General features: G+C 42.7%; 1 protein-coding gene across 2 annotated transcripts in view; it reads right to left on the bottom strand.

The window, feature by feature from the left end:
• PKD2 (polycystin 2, transient receptor potential cation channel) overlaps positions 1-18,757 on the bottom strand; it is a 58,690-nt gene that overhangs the window by 22,939 nt on the left and 16,994 nt on the right. For both annotated transcript variants that reach the window (XM_044946061.2, XM_025290259.3), the window contains exons 3-5: positions 6,055-6,188; positions 4,148-4,398; positions 11-235 (exon numbers count right to left, since the gene is read on the bottom strand). In XM_044946061.2, the coding sequence (XP_044801996.2) occupies positions 11-235; positions 4,148-4,398; positions 6,055-6,188 (610 nt within the window). The remainder of the gene's footprint in view (positions 1-10; positions 236-4,147; positions 4,399-6,054; positions 6,189-18,757) is intronic.

Genomic DNA, 18,757 nt, shown 5'->3' with positions numbered 1-18,757 from the left:
TCATACACACCTGATCACGCAGAACAGGTTAATGTTGGCGTTGTACACTGAAAAGTCAATAAAAATTGCCCTGGTTCCTCGGTCCAGCCAGACATTTTTCTTGAGGTTAGCAACCTGAGCGGCTGTTTCCTCTCTTGTTCTTGACAAATCCAGGTAATAACCAGCTCCACTATAAGTTGCAATCATTCCCCAGTGGCTACTCCCATTCAAGTCTTTTTCACTTGTGTAGATCCAACTAATTAAAAAACAAAACAAACAGGTAAAATCAATGGAACACTTGGAGCAATTACAGAGATAACTGGTTCCTGGTAAGATAGAATAGGTATTGATAAAAAATAAATGCAAGTCTCATCAAGCTGGGTAATGTGCTTTCCACAGTGCTTTGTGTTTTCTTACATAATTCTCAAATAGCTATTACCCCCCTTCTAGGAATAAGGGCCCTGAGGCTTAGTGAGGTCAGCTCTGTCTCCAATCTTTTTACAGTGAAGTCAGAAACCTACCCCAGAACTGTCTGTATTCCGAGGTCTATTCTATTAGTCCTCAGCTGATATGGTTGCCTTCACAGGGTAACTTTGGGACTAGATGACTTGAGGCCTCCCAAAAATTCTAGCCAAAACAGGTACAAATTCATCAAGTACCACTGGCAGCAACTGAACTAAGTGAGACTCCACAGAGCATCAGTAATTTAATCCACAGACATTTACAGAGGCTCTTGGGAAGCAGATGATCCTTTGGCATTAATGAGGATAGAATGATGAACCAAGATCCTTTCTCTCCCAAATTTATAAGCTGTAATTAAACCATGAAGATACAAGGTAGCAGATAATAAGAACCAAAGAAGCAGCATAGAGAGATTTCTTGGACCAATCTGAGGGAAGCTAGTCTTTGAAGCTTCAGTGATGAAGAGAAATGTGAATCAGAGAAGGATTTGGGAAGAAAACATGTTGAACATAGGCTGTGGAAGGTAAGCAGGATTCAGACAGGGAGATGGGGATGGTATTTTTAAGCCCAAGCCTTTCAGAGCCAAGGAAGTACAAGGTATCTGCCAGTAGTTTGGTTTGGCTCCCATATGATGAAGAAGAGAAGGCTGAAAGATAGACTGTGGTCAGGCAGTGAGGGGCAGGCCTCACAGGGTCACAGAAGAGAAGGTTTCTGGGAGGCATAGAACAGGGTTACTCTGGTAGCTGTGGACAAGCCTGACGTGGTGAGGAACAGAGAATTCATGGGCAGAAAAGAGTCAACATAGCGGGTCTTAGAACACCATTTCTTAAAAAGCCCTGCTTGCAAGGTTGGTCCTCAGTTGGTATATGGAATTTAGGTGGTAAATAGCTCCCTACACTGATAAAACACTTGCTCTGACCAGAAACAGTGGCTTGAGGTACCTAGGCTTCTACACAAACAAGGTAGCTTATGCTGCATATGCCTGCTTTGCTTCTGGGAGTCTGGGATTTGAGGATGTGGCAGGCAGAGCCTGCCTATGTGACCAGCACCCAGTAAAATAGGGCAGGCACCAAGTCTCCGATGAGCACCTTGAACAGACAACATTTCCTATGAGTTGTCACAGTGTGTTACTGGAGGAAGGAAGCGTGTCCCCGCAACTCCGCTAGGAGAGGACCTTCGCAAACTGCACCTGGTTTCCTCCAGACTGTGCCCCACATGCCTGTCCCTTTCTCTGCTTTTGCATATATCCTTTCATTGCAATAAACTGTAGCTGTGAATATATGCTGAATCAGGGAGCTCTTTGAGCAACTTGTTGAACCTGGGGTGGTCCCGTGGACCCCAGCACAGCTGAGGCAGCTGTCCCTACAAGAACCAAGAGGCAATGAGGCCTGAACTAGAGCAGTGAGGTGGGAAGGAAAAGGGAGAACTGACACGGCCACGGCAGTGACTATCAACAGAACCTGGCACTGATTTGGAACTTGGAGCAAGTGAGAGGAGACCTCTGAAAAATGACTTGAGTCTCTTTACGGGCAATGCAAAGATGGTGGTGCCATGTACAGGAGAGAGTTCAGATTCAACAAGAAAGTGATGAGTTCAGTTTGGGGCATTTTGAATGACAGGAGCTACAGGTAGCATGCAGACTCATCCTCTATCACTCGAATGTTAGCAGTGACAGAACATTGCTTCTTCACTCCAGCCAGCACCAAGGGCATTTCTAGAAAAGGGAGAATTCACTGGGAACATGCCTGGCACATGTTAACACTCAGTATATTTGTTGGAGAAACAATGAATCATCAAACAGAGAAGAGAATGGGAGCCATCTGAATACCAAAGGAGAGAGTATAAAGAAAGAAAAGATAGAGATCTGAATATAGAACCTGGAAATAAGAGAGAGGAAGGGAGTTGTAGAATTAAGAGAAACTCTATTTCACTATCACTCACCAAAGTCAAAAGAACAAGCAATCAACAAGACCATATCCTGCAGAGGGGTTGATGAGGATTAGGCTGGTAATAGATCAGCAGATCGGCAAATAGAACAAGCCCAGTAATAGCTTCCAAGAGAGATGGCAAAAGCAAAGGCTTAAGCGTTAGGGTGTGAATCAATGGTAATGAAAAGGAAGAAGCAGTGAAGACTCTTCTTTCAAGAAGTATGGTGATGAAGGGAAGGCAAAATGGGAATAACTTAGATTCTGGCAGGACCAGGGATGGTTTAGATGTGTGTATTTACACAGGAAGGACCCCTTCATAGCCCACCCTGCATGGAAAATCACTAATTCATTGTGTATCCAACAGGTATTTACTGAACATTTTGGATGTACTTGGTACTGTTCAAAGCTTTGGAAAGATACTAGTTGAACAAAACAGAGTCCCTGCCATCAAGAAGCTTGAATTCTGACAGGAAGCTTAGGGCAACAGCAACCACCAGAGTAACACAATTAGTATGGAAGAAGCAATGTGGTATCACAGAAGAAACACTTTGGAGTCAAGCTGGTTAAATCCTAGCATGGTTCCATTTACTAGCGGAAACGCTTTGGGTAAGTGAGCCTCCATCTTTTCATCCATAAAGTGGAACTGACACCTATGTCAAAGTTGTTCTGTGAAAAGTAGAGGAGACAATGCATGAGTTCACTTTTTAAATAGCACCTGGCATGGAGTAGAGGCTGCATACATCTCTCTTATCAAGACATGAAATAAAATATGAGATAAGAAAAAATAAATAAATAAAAATATGAGATAAGGAGCCACAGTTTAAACACATGCTTATACTTTGCAGGAACTAGAAAACGGAGCATTAGAGAACAAAATCATTTTTCACAACCTGGAAAAATTGTGTTTTGAGGATTCAGTCCCTTTACTCTAAATCTGATGTGTAATATTTTGTTTATTACAGGCCGGGGCATTAAAGAGGGTGTGCACTGGATGAATGACAAAGAACCTGGTTACAGAAAAGGTGTTTGCCCGCAAGTGTGTCAACTAATACGGATTCTGGTGTCTTGGTTTCCAAGAAAGGGATCTAGAGAAACTCAAAGAGTGTAATAAAGCTTAGAAGAAAATTCTAACCATAGTGACTTACCCAGGGCCCGTGACCCAAGAGATCCACCTTGGGACAGTCTGAGAGCTCTTCTCACTTTTTATAATAATTCTAGAAATAATGACTGCCCTCCCTTGATACACAAGATGTTTTAAGTATGGTTATCAAAGAACACTAAAAAAATCCCTGCAAATACACACAATGTAGATATGTACTCAAAATCATAAACACACATTTGAGGACAGGTTTTAAACCAGACAGAAAAACTGCCTCAAAAACTTATTATACACTTTAAATAATTGTACTCGAAACACAAATTTATTTCTAACAGCTAATAAAAAAGAATTTCTGTATCAAAAGAACTTCCTAGTAACCATCTAGTGAATCATGGCACTAGATCTATAAACACAGGATCCAGGCATCTTAAAAGGAACCTCTGAAGACCCAAGTAGCTTTGTGCCTGTGGGGATGGGGTCAATAATTAAGCCTTTTGAAAAATATATATGTGGAAGCTGAAGCATGTAAAAAGTAGAGAAAACTTGAGAAGCCAAAGTTTTGCCACAGCCTTAAATATAAGCATTAAAGGCAAATTCTCCTTGGTGAAGGGGTCAGAAAATGACGGAATGAATGTCCATGAGAAGCCAGGGCCCAGGTCCACAAGCCACAGACACTTACGCAGTTCCATTTCTAGGACCGAACGGAGCCCGGTCTTCACTGCTGACCGAGTAGACATCATAGCACTCTTTAATCTCATCTCTCAAGTCCAGGGGGATGGAACAGGATCCATTTCTGACTCTGAGTTGCCGTATACGTGGTACCCCTAACAGGAGGTTCTCATAGTAGATGAAACTTCGGTTGTCGGCTTCCGTTCTGTTGCTGGGCTGCGTCTTCCAGTAGAGCCCATCCAACAAGGCGCCTTCTGTGAACTGAAAGCAAAGGCAACAATTTTGAAAAGCTCCAAGCTCAGAGGCGGCCTTGTTTCTTCCTGGAATGCTTGTGTGACCCACAGTTTGACAACTCTGTGAACAGGGCAGAGTGACAAGAGTGGGTTTTGCTGTCAGAGGAACTGGATCTTGCTCCAATCATGCTCCACCATTTAATTGCTAGCTGCGAGGACTTGAGCATCTGTAATACTATCTTTTTTTATTTTATTTTTTTGCCACATCACGTGGCATGTGGGATCTTAGTTCCTCAACCAGGGATCGGACTTGCACACCCTGCAGTGAAGTCCCAACCACTGGACTACCAGGAACGTCCCTGTAATATCTATCTTTTGTGTGGTTGCTGTACCTGGCACAGAGTGGGCACTTCATAAATAGTAACTTGGATTTTTTTTACCCTAGTTCTAAAGGCTGGGGGTGGGGGGGGATGTCATTTGCATAAATCTATAACCATGATCAATTTCACTTTCCCTTATTAAAATAGTATCCCACATAGTAATCCTGGTGCATTATCATTGCAGAGATAAAAGACTATTGCTTTGATTACCAGTCTGCTACCTGGTGGATCTTTAAATTGTCTGGAGTTTTCTGTCATATTGTGAACCCTTTAGCCCCCCACCCCCTCTTCCTCCTCTGTTTTTAGAGTTTGGCATTCATCATCACAGAACTGTGTATATGTGAGACATCTTAGTTTGCCTCTAGGGATGACAAACACACTTTTGTCACACTGAGTTATTTCCCAGTGTCTTATCTTTATCAGAGGGTCAACTGAGATGGAATGTTTTGCTTTCTTGAAATGGGGAAGATTTATATACGTGGTTTTTGATTCCAAGAATTTTTAGGCATTATTTAGTGTACTCTGGTTCTTGTGATCCATTTCCTCTATCTTTTAAATCAACAGCTGTGACGCCAGAGTATAAGAAGAATGTTAGAAAGTATTTCCCCAGGAGGAAACAAGCATTTTCTCTCCAAATTCCCTTCCCATATTCTTAGATTCTGGATATAACTTCGAGATCAGTTTAATATTTTTCCTATGATATCGCTTATTGCTTATCCTCTAATGTTAATGTTGGAATTTGTGACAATTTGGGGAGGGGATGGGTTGAATTTTACATTAGAGATCTTTGAAAGAATGTGCCTGCCTTGTACTAGGCACATGAATCCCTATTCTGGGGTACATGCCACCATCAACAAAAGAGACAAAAACAGAAGTAAAACTAGACAAAACAATCAAATTCTGCCCTCATAGGCCTTATATCCTAGGAGATACTCAACAGGTATTTACTGCATCATGAATGACTGAATGAATGACAACCTAGGGTGAGGAAGTCTCTGTCACACCAGAGAGAAGTCCATTCTTCTTACTTCTTAGCCACATGTAAGCACTCTGCATGTTAGTTTCTTCATTTACAATCTGGGACATGATTTTTGTACTTACCTTATTAGGTTACAATGGGGGTTAAATAAGGTAAGGTATGAGACAAGGTACATGCAAGGTTCTCAACAGAAGTGGTAACAACTCACCATAATTATAGCATCTCACCCAGGGTTAAGTGCATGCAAGATCTGTAGACACCACTGAATTGAATTTATGAAGCCAAATGAACAATTTTCAATGATAAAGAGGTCATTTGCAAATACCTTCCAGAAGTCTTCCATTGAAGAAAGAGTTTTAAAGTTAGTTTTCTCCATTTTGGACACCGGGGTGTCCAGGAAGAGTTGTGACATGATCCGGGTGTAGTAGTACACACTGGAGCTCATCATCCCATAGGTCACTGGAAGACAGAACAAGCCAAATGAAGTGTGCAAAGGACCCAGCACACTCGGTCACACCATCTCAGTAGACACGCAGACAGCCATCCTGCCTTCCTTCCCTTTATCATTCTCCCAGGGTTCCTCCCCAGTTCTATGGCTTATAAAAGAAATAAATTAACACTGGCTTATGTGAAACAGAATTGGCTTACTACTGAATATCAGATTAAGATCAGGCGTCTCTGATCTTGATGCTTGGGACTTTTAACGTGCCCTTCAACTTCACTTCCCACCACCTCCTGGAACACTGTCCAGACCAGTGAGTCTGATGCCCCCAGCAGAGGCCACTGGAGCTTCTCATCCACCTGCTGTGGGCTGCTGCTCACTCTCTCCACAATAGGATGGGTAGGCCAATCTCACTTTATTCTCAGATCAATTCTCCATTCTTCTCTGCTGTTCTCTGCGCCTTACAGATGACCCCTACAGACCGCACCACTGGGTTCCCCTGCATTCAGTCAATAGGAGGCAGGACAGGAGATCTGGGGACCCAGGAGTTGGTTTCCCCCTCTGCCCTCTCCCTCACTACCTGGATGCAGTTTGGCAGGACCCTCTAACTGTGGCCACAGCTGCTGGGGGCATCTCTTCTCCAGTCATGCTGGCCTCACGCCATGCCATTCCCTCTCCTGTCCCTTCAGGCCTGGAGGTGGGAATCCTTCCCAGCACCTCATGTCCCCTTGCTGACTCTTGTAACCTTGCCACACCTCTGTAAACAGCCCCTCTGTTAAACTTTCTTTAATTACCATTTGCGTCTCCCATCTCTTTCCTTCTGGGATGCTGACTAACACAGACACATCTGCCTCCCATCCACCCACCTGATCTTGTATGGCACACTCTAAACTCAAGTCACAGCTCTGCCATGGAGACTTGCCGATCTTACCAGCCCATTCTGAATGCTCTTGGGAGAAAGGTGGGGAGATCATAGTCTGAGTAGGTCACAGGAGATTAGGATTTGAATCTGATCTGTACAAATCAGGTCTGTGACCTGTACAAGTTGCTTGTAACCTGTACAAGTAGCTTACACTTTCTAAGCCTCAGTTTCCTCTTCTATAAGATGGAGATAATGAGTTATCTCATGGGAGTTTTTCATACTTAAAAAAAAATTACTAAAATTCATCCAGTACAATGGTTGACACTTAAGAGTCTAGTAATGGTGACTCTTCCTCCATAACCAAACTGCTACAACAAATCTGTTAAAAAATCTCAACACTTTAATGAGTGCTGTCTTGTGCTGAACTCTAATGACTACAGGTATGCTGCTGCTGCTGCTAAGTCACTTCAGTCGTGTCCAACTCTGTGCAACCCCATAGACGGCAGCCCACCAGGCCCCCCCGTCCCTGGGATTCTCCAGGCAAGAACACTGGAGTGGGTTGCCATTTCCTTCTCCAATGCATGAAAGTGAAGAGTGAAAGTGAAGTCGCGCAGTCGTGTCCGACTCTTCGCAACGCCAGGGACTGCAGCCTACCAGGCTCCTCCGTCCATGGGATTTTCCAGGCAAGAGTACTGGAGTGGGGTGTCATTGCCGTCTCCGGACTACAGTATAATACACTATAATACCTAAGCATGCCTATATACTTCGAGAAGAAGGAAATACTTCTTCGTTTCTTTTGATCACAGAGGTTTTATACATCTTTTGACCACAGTTCTCAACACTCAGGAAGTGATGAATACTTAGTTGATTCTGTAACAATCTTTGGGACAGCATAAAATGCATTTTAAAACCTCATAGTAAGTGATTTGGGGTTTAAATGGTATTTAGTAAAATCTTTCCCTCACCTAGTCCCCTTTCCCACCCAAGTATACGAGAGAATTAAAAGAGGAGTGGATAATAGTGACCCAAACATGAATGAGTCTGCAAGTCCAACTCGAGCAGTCAGTGGAGCAATGAATACAGACAAAACATTGCTCGTGCGCTGTATCAAGAAGGGTAGGGACACCTTCCAGTCCCTCACCTTAGTCTCCGTCCATGTCATCATCCTATGACCCACTAATTAGGACAAGAATACTCCTCTTTCAGTATTACATGGCCTGCCACCTCTTAAAACCACACTGGACCAGAGTTACAGGTTTGGACTTTTAATCCACTCACATTGATGGGACAAGATGTTGTACATGAAGATGAGCAACATGTGATCTCTGTCCTCAAGAAGAGGAGCTCATGGTGTCCCCAAGGGGTGCGCTGCCTACCAGTCCCCACACAGGGGTGAACAAAGTACAATGTACTCTACAATGGCCTTCAGATCCAAAGCAGATACCACACTCAAGAGGAGGTGTGGAGACTCCCCATAGTCAACTAAACAATTATTAAACTGACTTTTTTTCAGTTAACTTGAAATCACGATTTGCTTTGGATTGGCTGGTTAATGTGGATCATGCTTAAATTTTTTACCTGTGGGTTTTTGGTTGTTGAAAAAGAATTATGACAAACTATTTAAATGCTTTTATTTATAAATATCATATATATATGATATATATATATACACACGTATATGGATATGTATATATTTAGCCATTGATTTTTAAATGTATCTCCTTTATTGGCCTCTATTTTTAATAGACTGCTTTTGAAATTCTTACAGCCTCTTGGCTACGCAGCGCCACCTGCTGGACATCCAGAGGCACAAGGCCACCTAGCATTGAAGGGGATGATGATTCTAACACATTGAATCAGCAAACAGAAACTCAGCCCCTCCCTTGTGCCAGGCAGCTATCAAGTGATAGCTCCACACACTCCACTCCAGGGGTCAGCTTCACCATAAGTCTACCTCAGTTCAGTTCAGTTCAGTAGCTCAGTCATGTCCGACTCTTTGCGACCCCATGAATCACAGCACGCCAGGCCTCCCTGTCCATCACCAACTCCCGGAGTTTACTCAAACTCACTTCCATGGAGTCGGTGATGCCATCCAGCCATCTCATCCGCTGTTGTCCCCTTCTCCTCCTGCCCCCAATCCCTCCCAGCAACAGGGTCTTTTCCAACGAGTCAACTCTTCCCATGAGGTGGCCAAAGTATTGGAGTTTCAGCTTTAGCATCAGTCCTTCCAATGAACACCCAGGACTGATCTCCTTTAGGATGGACTGGTTGGATCTCCTTGCAGTCCAAGGGACTCTCAACAGTCTTCTCCAACACCACAGTTCAAAAGCATCAATTTTTCGGTGCTCAGCTTTGTTTATAGTCCAACTCGCACATCCATACATGACCACTTGTCTACCTAGGCTGTAGCTAAAGGACATTTAGGATTTGGAGTTAGAATGATTTGGGTTTGACTTTCAGATTTGCTTCACCCTTAAGTCAGCCTCGATGTTCTTAATTGTGGGTTTCAGTATCTTGGGATCTTGGACAAGTATTAAACTTTACTGAGCTTGAGTTTATTGTCTAGAAATTAGGAATAATAACACCTAGGGCTTTTTGTGTAGTCTACCTGGAATAATGCATGTTAACACACATTTTGCATACTGTTAAATATAACAGAAATGTAAGACTGTTACATCATTTCTCCTTTCAGTCTCTGATAGGGAAAGCCCACTTGGAAGGTAACATATGCTCTTTAAGTGAACTGAATCGTACAGAAAAAAAGTTATAGCATGAAACAACCATAAATGAAGCTCAGAAAAGGAGAAAAAATATTTTAAAATATAAGGTAAAGAACACATATATACCCTATGTGCATGCATATTTTCTGCCATTAAGTCCTTAACTCTCAATCAATTTTCTAAGAAATAAGCCAGAATAAAAAATACTATCACAGTATCGCCAAATAATCAGCATGTAAACTAACTGAAGCTCTTTTAAAACATGACCTCATTTCAAAATAGGTTATAAATACCATTTTATTCTTAACAGGGTTGAAACAATATTGGCTCAAATACTAAAACTATATAAAGGGGATTGCACTGTATAAACTCCAAATCAGTGGAATAAAAAGCAAAGAGAAAATTTCCAGTGTAACAACAGCAACAAGAAAAGAAAATGAAAAGTAACAGGAAAGCATAAAAAGAGAGGAAAAAATAAGATGGGAGAAATATTGGGCAAAAGCATGAAATATGAAGAGGTTAAATTTACTAGATGACAAAGTCTTAAATATGAATTAAAAATTTTAAATATATCTTTGGAATTTTTATCAGGTGCATTCAAAATGAATTAAAAAATTAAGGAGTGAGAAAATATGTATTAAATATACAAAAGGTGTGAAGTGGTACAATGATCTGATAAGGAGATTATAAGGTGAGTACTGAGTTAAAGTGAAAGATTATTTTATGTTGATAATTGATACTTTAGACAATAATTTAACTATAGTGAACTTTTATGTACTGAATAACAATATCAATATACATAAGATACAATACCAAGATACATAGAAGGGAATTACCAAAACCATAATAGTAGTTGTAAACTTAAATTCATCTCTCTCAAACTTTGATAGAGAAAAAAAGATAAAAGTGGTCAAGGGATAGTAGGGGCTTTAATAGAATAGATGACCTAATGTATGAGCTTCCCTGGAGCTCAGGCAGTCAAGAATCCGCCTGCAATGTAGGAGACCTGGGTCTGATACCTGGGTTGAGCAGATCCCCTGGAAAAGGGAACAACTACCCACTCCAGTATTCTTGCCTGGAGAATTCCCAATGTATATATATCATACTTAATACTGCGTCAAAGGAGATCACTCACGTTTTTTTTTGAATCTCCATGGAACATTTAAGAATATTCTAGGCCACAAAGAAAACACCTGCAAATCCTTAAAGGTCAACCAGGCAGGTGTCCTTATAAGGAGATGGACATGTGAACAAAGGACCCAGGGAGAAGGCCTGTGAAGATGGAGGATTAGAATGATACAGCTATACACCAAGAATACCAGAGACTGCAGGCAAACCACCATAAGTGAGGAAAGGGCAAGGAAAACTCCCTGAAGGTTTCACAGGGAGCCTGGTTCTGCAGGCACCTTGATTTCAGGCTTCTAGCCTCCAGAGTATTTTTGTTGTTTGAAGCCCCAAAACCCAAAGCAAACAAAAACCTCTAAACAATCCCCATCAAAGAGACCTCCCCAAACCAACCAAACAATAGTTTTTAACCATAAATGCAGAAATTTGTTCTTAAAGGATGAACAAAGATACAGATAAAATCCAACCATGTAGAAATTAAAATGTTTTCTCTTAATAATTCTTGGGCCAGCCTAACAAGAAATAAAAAACGGTCACACAAATATAAATATACCAGATGTAATGTATATGTGCCTTAGTCTCAGTATTCCAGATGATCTACAACAGAGGGAGTAACGCCATCACGATTAACAGGAAACGTGACTTCTCTGCTAGCTCTGGTTGTACCATATCCTCACAGGGATGTGGTGGAAATTAAATAGCAACAGATATTTGAAGGGTCTCTACAAACTAAAAAGTGCTTACACATGCAAAGTACTACACAGAAATCAAAGAAAGTTCAGGCTTGCACAGTTTCAGTTGTCATATTAGGAAAAGCTCTCTATTAGTGAAGGAAAGGGGCTTTTGCAGGTGGCACCAGTGGTAAAGAATCTGCCTGCCAATGCAGGAGACGTAAGAAATGTGGGTTTGATCTCTGCATTGGGAAGATCCCCTAGAGTAGGACATGTAACTTGCTCCAGTATTCTTGCTTGAAGAATCCCGTGGAGAAAGGAGCCTAGTGGGCTACAGTCCATGGGGTTGCAAAGTGTCAGACACAATTGAAGCGACTTAGCAGGCAGTGAAGGAAAAGAAGTACTAGTGAATGTGAGAGAAAATGAAAATGGGCCAAGTCATCCACATTGAGTGGGAACATTGATGTGCCATCTCTGAGATGCACCTTCCCGCTGCCTTGCTGCCTCCTGGCACTGAGGGAGAGGTGTGTGAACTAGTCTGAGAATCCACCCTGAGGGGCACACGCTTCGGGGAGGGGGGATGGTTGATAAAGGCTTCTCCAGAGATCTGGCTCTCAAGCTGATCCTGAAGGATGAAGAGGAACTAAATGGACCAACAGGAAGGGGACAGCACAGTCCAAACCCTTTTGAGACTTGTAAAGTAGTTTGATGTGGTTAAAGTACCAGAGAAGCCCCCCCACCCCCCACCCCCACATCCAAGGTCAGGAGCAGGCGCTGCACTTTGCTGGACCAGCCATAAGGAGATACCCCACGTCCAAGGTCAGAAAAACCCCAGTAAGACCATGGGCACTGGAGTGGCTGTGAGGAGATACCCCATATCCAAGGGCAAAGGAGAAGCCCTAGCAAGATGGTAGGAGGGGCGAATACGCGTTTAGAATCAAACCCTGTTCCCGCCAGAGACGCTCAAAGGGCTCAAACAAACATTGTGTGCACCAGGACCCACGGACCCCACAGAGACTGAGACAGAACTAGGTTTGAGCATCTCCTGTGGAGGTACGGGTCGGCAGTGGTCTGCCACAGGGACAGGGGCTCTGGGTGTCAGTACGGCATAAATCCTCTTGGAGGAGGTCGCCATCAACCCCAGTATAGAGCTGCCAGAACTTACACAGGACTGGGAAATAGACTCTTGGAAGGCACAACAGAATCTTGTGCACCAAGGACCCAGGAGAAAGGAATAGTGACCCCACAGGAGACTTGCCTGTGGCTGTCCCGGAGTCTCCGGCAAAGGCGTGGGTCAGTGGTGGCCTGATGCAGGGTTGGGGGCACAGATTGTAACAGTACATACCTGGGATCTTTTGAGGGAGGTCACCATTATCTTCATTACCTTCACCATAGTTCCAGTTCAGTTCAGTTGCTCAGTCGTGTCCGACTCTCTGCGACCCCATGAATCGCAGCACACCAGGCCTCCCTGTCCATCACCAACTCCCAGAATTTTCTGGAAGTCTCTTATTTTTCAATAATCCAGCGGATGTTGGCAATTTGATCTCTAGATCCTCTGACTTTTCTAAAACCAGCTTGACCATCTGGAAGTTCACGGTTCACGTATTGCTGAAGCCTGGCTTGGAGAATTTGAGCATTACTTTACTAGCGTGTGAGATGAATGCAATTGTGTGGTATTTTGAACACTCTTTGGCATTGCCTTTCTTTAGGATTGGAATGAATACTGACCTTTTCCAGTCCTGTGGCCACTGCTGAGTTTTCCAAATTTGCTGGCATATTGAGTGCAGCACTCATACATCATCATCATCCAGTGAAATAGCTCCACTGGAATTCCATCACCTCCACTAGCTTTGTTCATAGTGATGCTTTCTAAGGCCCAATTGACTTCACATTCCAGGATGTCTGGCTCTAGGTGAGTAATCACACCATCATAATTATCTGAGTCATAAAGATCCTTTTTGCACAGTTTTTCTGTGTATTTACCAACTCTTCTTAATATCTTCTGCTTCTGTTAGGTCCATACCATTTCTGTCCTTTATGGAGCACATCTTTGCATGAAATGTTCCCTTGGTATCTCTAATTTTCTTGAAGAGATCTCTAGTCTTTCCCATTCTGTTGTTTTCCTCTATTTCTTTGCATTGATCGCTGAGGAAGGCTTTCTTATCTCTCCTTGCTATTCTTTGGAGCTCTGCATTTCAGATACTTATATCTTTCCTTTTCTCCTTTGCTTTTCACTTCTCTTCTTTTCATAGCTATTTGTAAGGCCTCCTCAGACAGCCATTTTGCTTTTTTGCACTTCTTTTCCATGGGGATGGTCTTGATCCCTGTCTCCTGTACAATGTCATGAACCTCCATCCGTGATTGCTGCACTTAGAGCATCACTAAGAACAAAGCTAGTGGAGGTGATGGAATTCCAGTTGAGCTCTTTCAAATCCTGGAAGATGATGCTGTAAAAGTGCTGCACTCAATATGCCAGCAAATTTGGAAAACTCAGCAGTGGCCACAGGACTGGAAAAGGTCAGTTTTCATTCCAGTCCCAAAGAAAGGCAATGCCCAAGAATGCTCAAACTACCACACAATTGCACTCATCTCACACGCTAGTAAAGTAATGCTCAAAATTCTCCAAGCCAGGTTTTAGCAATACATGAACTGTGAACTTCCATATATTCAAGCTGGATTTAGAAAAGGCAGATGAAGTAGATATCAAATTGTCAACATCCACCGAATCATGAAAAAGGCAAGAGAGTTCCAGAAAAACATCTATTTCTGCTCTATTGACTATGCCAAACCTTTGACTGTGTGGATCACAATAAACTGTGGAAAATTCTGAAAGAGATGGAATACTAGACCACCTGACCTGCCTCTTCAGATATCTGTAAGCAGGTCAGGAAGCAACAGTTAGAACTGGACATGGAACAACAGACTGGTTCCAAATAGGAAAAGGAGCACATCAAGGCTGTATATTGTCACCCTGCTTATTTAACTTATATGCAGAGTACATCATGAGAAACACTGGGCTGGATGAAGCACAGATGGAATCAAGATGGCTGGGAAAAATATCAATAACCTCAGATATGCAGATGACACCACCCTTATGGCAGAAAGTGAAGAGGAACTAAAGCGCCTCTTGATGAAAGTGAAAGTGGAGAGTGAAAAAGTTGGCTGAAAGCTCAACATTCTGAAAACAAAGATCATGGCATCCAATCCCAACACTTCATGGCAAATAGATGGAGAAACAGTGGAAATTGTGACAGACTTTATTTTTCTGGGCTCAAAAGTCACTGCAGATGGTGATTGCGGCCATGAAATTAAAAGACGCTTACTCCTTGGAAGAAAACTTATGATCAACCTAGACAGCATATTAAAAAGCAGAAACATTACTTTGCCAACAAAGGTTCGTCTAGTCAAGGCCATGGTTTTTCCAGTATCATGTATGGATGTAAGGGTTGGACTATAAAGAAAGCTGAGCACCAAAGAATTGATGCTTTTGAACTGTGCTATTGGAGAAGACTCTTGAGAGTCCCTTGGACTGCAAGAGATCCAACCAGTCCATCCTAAAGGAGATCAGTCCTGGGTGTTCATTGGAAGGACTGATGTTGAGGCTGAAACTCCAATACTTTGGCTACCTGATGCGAAGAGCTGACTCTCTGGAAAAGACCCCCTGATGCTGGGAAAGACTGAGGGCGGGAGGAGAAGGGGACGACAGAGGATGAGATGGTTGGATGTCATCACTGACTCAATGGACATGAGTTTGAGTAAACTCTGGGAATTGGTGATGGACAACAGGGAGGCCCTGAGTGCTGCAGTCCATGGGGTCGCAAACAGTTAGACACGACTGAGTGACTGAACTGAACTGAGCAGAAAGTACCAGATATTCAAAAGGAATAGAAGGTTAGAAAAAGTAAGCAAAGACCATACAGTGAAATCTATTACATAAAGACTCAGACTTTATCTGGAAGGTGAAGTGATTATAGCATGTTCGATGGAAGAATGACCTGGTTTAATCTGGGTCAGAGACGGAAGTCTGGAGGCAGTACCTGGGAGTTCAAAGTCCAGACATCGGGTGCTGTCCAGCCTGTGGTCCAATGGTGTTCAAGGCCATCTTCTTAAAATTTAAATATATCTTGTCAGCCCCCTACTCAAAACCCTGGTTTCCCCTTACCAAAGCCCACTGGACCTGCAGGGCCTGACCTTTGACCACCTTTCCATCCTCATCTGATGGCACTCTCTCCAGTCATTGCACTCAGCTTCCAGAATGTTCTGAACTCTATGCTGCCTCATACTATTCACTCTTGCTGTCCCTTCTTCAACTGACTGGCTCCCATTCTTGCTTCAGGTCTGAGAGGCCTTCTCTGCAGGGAAACCCTCTTCCCAATTGTCTTTCTTATCACTTACTACCGCCTCTAAAGCTAGTGCTAATATGTTTTTAATTAAATTACTGAACAGTCCATTGAATCAATAAATGAATAAGTGAGGAAAGAGACGATTAAGGTTAAAAAGGATAACAGCAATGTATGAAAGAAGACAGATTTGAAAAGCACCATAGAGGAAGAATTATGTGGAACAATCTCACGAGAAGAGTGAGGGAAAGAATCTAGGATGATGCCCATATTTGGGCATTATTAATCCAATTAGATTAATATTAAGTAACCTAATTAACTTAAATCTAGTTAGAGAATGTGAGCAAAGCATGTTTGGAAGGGCAGGATAATGAGTCCAGGTTGAGGAATGTTAAGGATGAGATGCCTGTGAGATGCAGCAGGGGAGGGTCCAGTGAAAGTCGGCATGAGGTTTGTAGTTCACTCGAGAGGTTGAGAGGCACTTGGGAGCAGCAGCACACAGGACCACCTGTAGCTGTGGAAAAGATCCCTTTAAGAGAAAGCCAAAGACTCAGTCACAGAAAATCCTCTGTCTAGACACATTCTGGGAAGAAAAAAATTAAGAAAATGAATAGAGCAAGGAGGAATACAGAAAGAGACGGAGTCACAGAAGCCAAGCAGGAAGTTTCTAGAGGACCAAATGCCACGGGACCAGATGTGAGAGAAAGGCTAAAAGCAGCCCATAAAATGTGGCAATTAAGAGCTCCCTGGTGACCTGGGTGAGGGTCTTTCAGGAGGTAGAGTGAAGCTGCAGAAAAAGTTAGTAAAATTTAGTCACTAAAAGAGTGAATTATAGTAAAACTCCCAAATATTTTAATCCAGTCTTGGTTAATATTCAAAGGAACTTGTAAGTAACAAGTTGTGATGGAAATCTGAGGGACAGAGGTTGTCAATGCAAGTGCTTTAGTGAATGCATGTATTAAGTAGTGTAGCTTTAAAAAAAAAAAAACACGAGAGAAGGATATGTAATATTTACAAAGAAGTTACCACGAAGAAATAAACAGAAAGCTATGCATGTAAAGGCCATGCTTAAATTAATATTTACATGTGGATATACATTTCTTGCTGTTGTAGCTTTTGTCTAGTTTACCAAAAAGGACAAACAGCTTTCCAGGCACAGTGGGTCTTCAGTAGTTACTTCCCACAGATGGGAGCCTGCGAACTTAAAACTGTACGTTTGCTATGGGGACCTCCATGGGGAGCTGAATGCTTGTCACCAGAAATGGAATTAGCTCCTGCCAGTGTGATGATTAACCCACTGACTTCCACTTCACTGACCTGGTTGTCAACAATTAATCTGCATGGGTTCTCTCCTGATGTTCAAACTGGTTTTAGAAAAGGCAGAGGAACCAGAGATCAAATTGCCAACATCTGCTGGATCATGGAAAAAGCAAGAGAGTTCCAGAAAAACATCTATTTCTGCTTTATTGACTATGCCAAAGCCTTTGACTGTGTGGATCACAATCAACTGTGGAAAATTCTGAAAGAGATGGGAATACCAGAACACCTGATCTGCCTCTTGAGAAATCTGTATGCAGGTCAGGAAGCAACAGTTAGAACTGGACATGGAACAACAGACTGGTTCCAAATAGGAAAAGGAGTTCGTCAAGGCTGTATATTGTCACCCTGCTTATTTAACTTACATGCAGAGAACATCATGAGAAATGCTGGACTGGAAGAAACACAAGCTGGAATCAAGATTGCCGGGAGAAATCTCAATAACCTCAGATATGCAGATGACACCACCCTTATGGCAGAAAGTGAAGAGGAACTCAAAAGCCTCTTGATGAAAGTGAAAGCGAAGAGTGAAAAAGTTGGCTTAAAGCTCAACATTCAGAAAATGAAGATCATGGCATCCAGTGCCACCACCTCATGGGAAATAGATGGGGAAACAGTAGAAACAGTGTCAGACTTTATTTTTCTGGGCTCCAAAATCACTACAGATGGTGACTGCAGCCATGAAATTAAAAGATGCTTACTCCTTGGACGGAAAGTTATGACCAACCTAGATAGCATATTCAAAAGCAGAGACATTACTTTGCCAACAAAGGTCCAGCTAGTCAAGACTATGGTTTTTCCAGTGGTCATGTATGGATGTAAGAGTTGGACTGTGAAGAAGGCTGAGTGCCGAAGAATTGATGCTTTTGAACTGTGGTGTTGGAGAAGACTCTTGAGAGTCCCTTGGACTGCAAGGAGATCCACCCAGTCCATTCTGAAGGAGATCAGCCCTGGGATTTCTTTGGAAGGAATGATGCTAAAGCTGAAACTCCAGTACTTTGGCCACCTCATGTGAAGAACTGACTCATTGGAAAAGACTCTGATGCTGGGAGGGATTGGGGGCAGGCGGAGAAGGGGACAACAGAGGATGAGATGGCTGGATGGCATCACTGACTCGATGGATGTGAGTCTGAGTGAACTCCGGGAGTTGGTGATGGATAGGGAGGCCTGGCGTGCTGCGATTCATGGGGTCGCAAAGAGTCGGACACGACTGAGCAACCGATCTGATCTGATCTGATCTGTATACTATCATGCTTACAAGATTTTTACAAGTAAAATAAAACATTCATTCCCTTTTTAATTGACATATAATTAACAAATACTACTAGTGTAATTTAAGGTGTACAATGTGTGAATTTGATACTATTTCTTTTTTTAGAATATAAGGCAAAGTCTCCTTCTTTCAAAGATAAAGAAATGGAGGTTCCTAGGTTTCTTCTTAAAAGGGCCCTTCCTGTCCTAGGACACGCGTGTGTGCATGCTGTGGCTTGTTATTTCCGACTCTTTGCGACCCTATGGACTGTAGCCTGCCAGGCTCCTCTGTCCATGGGG

Source organism: Bubalus bubalis, chromosome 7 (genome assembly GCF_019923935.1).
Source record: "Bubalus bubalis isolate 160015118507 breed Murrah chromosome 7, NDDB_SH_1, whole genome shotgun sequence".
In the NCBI taxonomy this organism is placed as follows: domain Eukaryota; kingdom Metazoa; phylum Chordata; class Mammalia; order Artiodactyla; family Bovidae; genus Bubalus; species Bubalus bubalis.
The sequence above is the reverse complement of the archived record's forward strand: the minus strand, read 5'-3'. Positions and strand labels throughout refer to the sequence as shown.